Below are 1,501 nucleotides of genomic sequence, written 5' to 3'. Positions count from 1 at the left end.
TGTCCCATTTTTGTGATTTTATTAGCTTAACGTCGTTTCTAATTTTGTTTCTGAGCGTATTTATTTGCGTTTTTGTTTGTGGGTCACCGGTTGTCGTACAATCTCTTTTTAATCTTCTTCGTTCCTTTATTTTTTTAAATTATGTCAGTGTTTGTTTGGGTATTGTTGATTGATAATTTTGGTATACATTTGTCTGCTGTTTTTACGAGGCTTTCTGAGGCTTACCTGTCTATATCCAGGCTGGTAGTGGCTATATCCAGGCTTTTTGTAATTATATTTTTCTGTGTGTTTAGGTCGATTTTGGTGTGGTGAGAGATCGAAGCGACTCCTCCAACTCTTCTGTTTCTTCGTTATTTTTAGGCTTTCCCGCGAAAACGCCGCGTCCCTCCAGCCACCAGTATGCAACTCCCTGCCAGGTGGCGCGCTCTACAGTTTGGAAAACACTGGCCCAACTCTTTTTAATAAACCTTAGTGGCGTTACGTCGATTCACTGGTGAGTCTACGTTTAAGTAAAATATGATTAGGTTAATTTTGAACATGTCGAGATTAATGATTTTACTTATATCAATTAGTATTTTTTGTTAAATCTATTTCCGTTATTTCAGAAATCTGTCACCTGCCGATAGATGCAGGCCCATGTCGAGACTTACTAAAACGTTGGCATTACGACACGGCCAAACGAGCTTGCGTTCTATTCGTTTACGGTGGTTGCCGAGGCAACAAAAACAATTTTCATCGCATTGATGAGTGTTGAAAAGTATGTGTAAATGTGTTAAAGGGTATGATAGGAACTTGTTCATCTTCTTAAAAAACTTTATTTGCATACAAAGAACTTACATTTAACCTAGTTTTTTTATGAAGTTGTAAATAGATATACTTGCAAAAAAAATTAGTAAACTGATTTCGCTGTTTGTATTTTATAGCATCATTGTTTGAATGATTGTAATTGTTTCGGTTAATTAGCATTCTTTGAACGTTGTTTCCCTTAGCAACGAATCAGATCGATTTACCTGACATCAAGTATTTCAGTACATTCTTCCTTTTTTTTTGAGGGGGGGAAGGGGGAACCGAGTGTGGCCTATTGGTTATATTCGAGTCATATTGCCGTTTGGAATTGTGGGTAAGCTATAAGAGTGACGGTCACTATTTGGTCAAACAAGACTAGTTCGAGAGCTGTGTCTGTTAACTGTCTGCCTTACCTCAGATCTATCAGTTCAAAATTAGGGACAGCTATATGCACAGCTAGTCATTGTTTAACTTTGCGCTAAAAATTGTAAAGCAAGTCAAGCATTTTTCATTCTCAAAAAACATGGTTTAACACATAGTAAATAGTACATTACCGTGTAATAGTGACTTTTAAGTTTATAAATCCCATTAATGTACTGAGGTTCACGACTCGTATAAAACATATAAATGTTGTTCATAGGTTAATTTACACTACACACACACACACACACACACACACATATATATATATATATATATATAGAGAGAGAGAGAG

The 1,501-nt window shown here is 36.2% G+C and overlaps 1 protein-coding gene across 3 annotated transcripts in view; it reads left to right on the top strand.

Annotated features, from left to right (window-relative positions):
* Window positions 1-1,501, top strand: part of LOC106467063 (spondin-1-like) — a 38,247-nt gene that overhangs the window by 30,969 nt on the left and 5,777 nt on the right. Inside the window, exon 12 of one of the 3 annotated variants that reach the window (XM_022395878.1) lies at window positions 606-757. The exons of the other annotated variants lie outside the window; for them this stretch is intronic. Within the exon in view, the coding sequence (XP_022251586.1) occupies window positions 606-754 (149 nt within the window). The 3' untranslated portion in view covers window positions 755-757. The remainder of the gene's footprint in view (window positions 1-605; window positions 758-1,501) is intronic. 3 annotated transcript variants of the gene reach the window in all.

The sequence above is a fragment of the Limulus polyphemus genome, unplaced genomic scaffold (assembly GCF_000517525.1).
Source record: "Limulus polyphemus unplaced genomic scaffold, Limulus_polyphemus-2.1.2 Scaffold77, whole genome shotgun sequence".
Lineage (NCBI taxonomy): Eukaryota > Metazoa > Arthropoda > Merostomata > Xiphosura > Limulidae > Limulus > Limulus polyphemus.
Note: the sequence above shows the minus strand (reverse complement) of the source record. Positions and strands in the feature narration are given on the sequence as shown.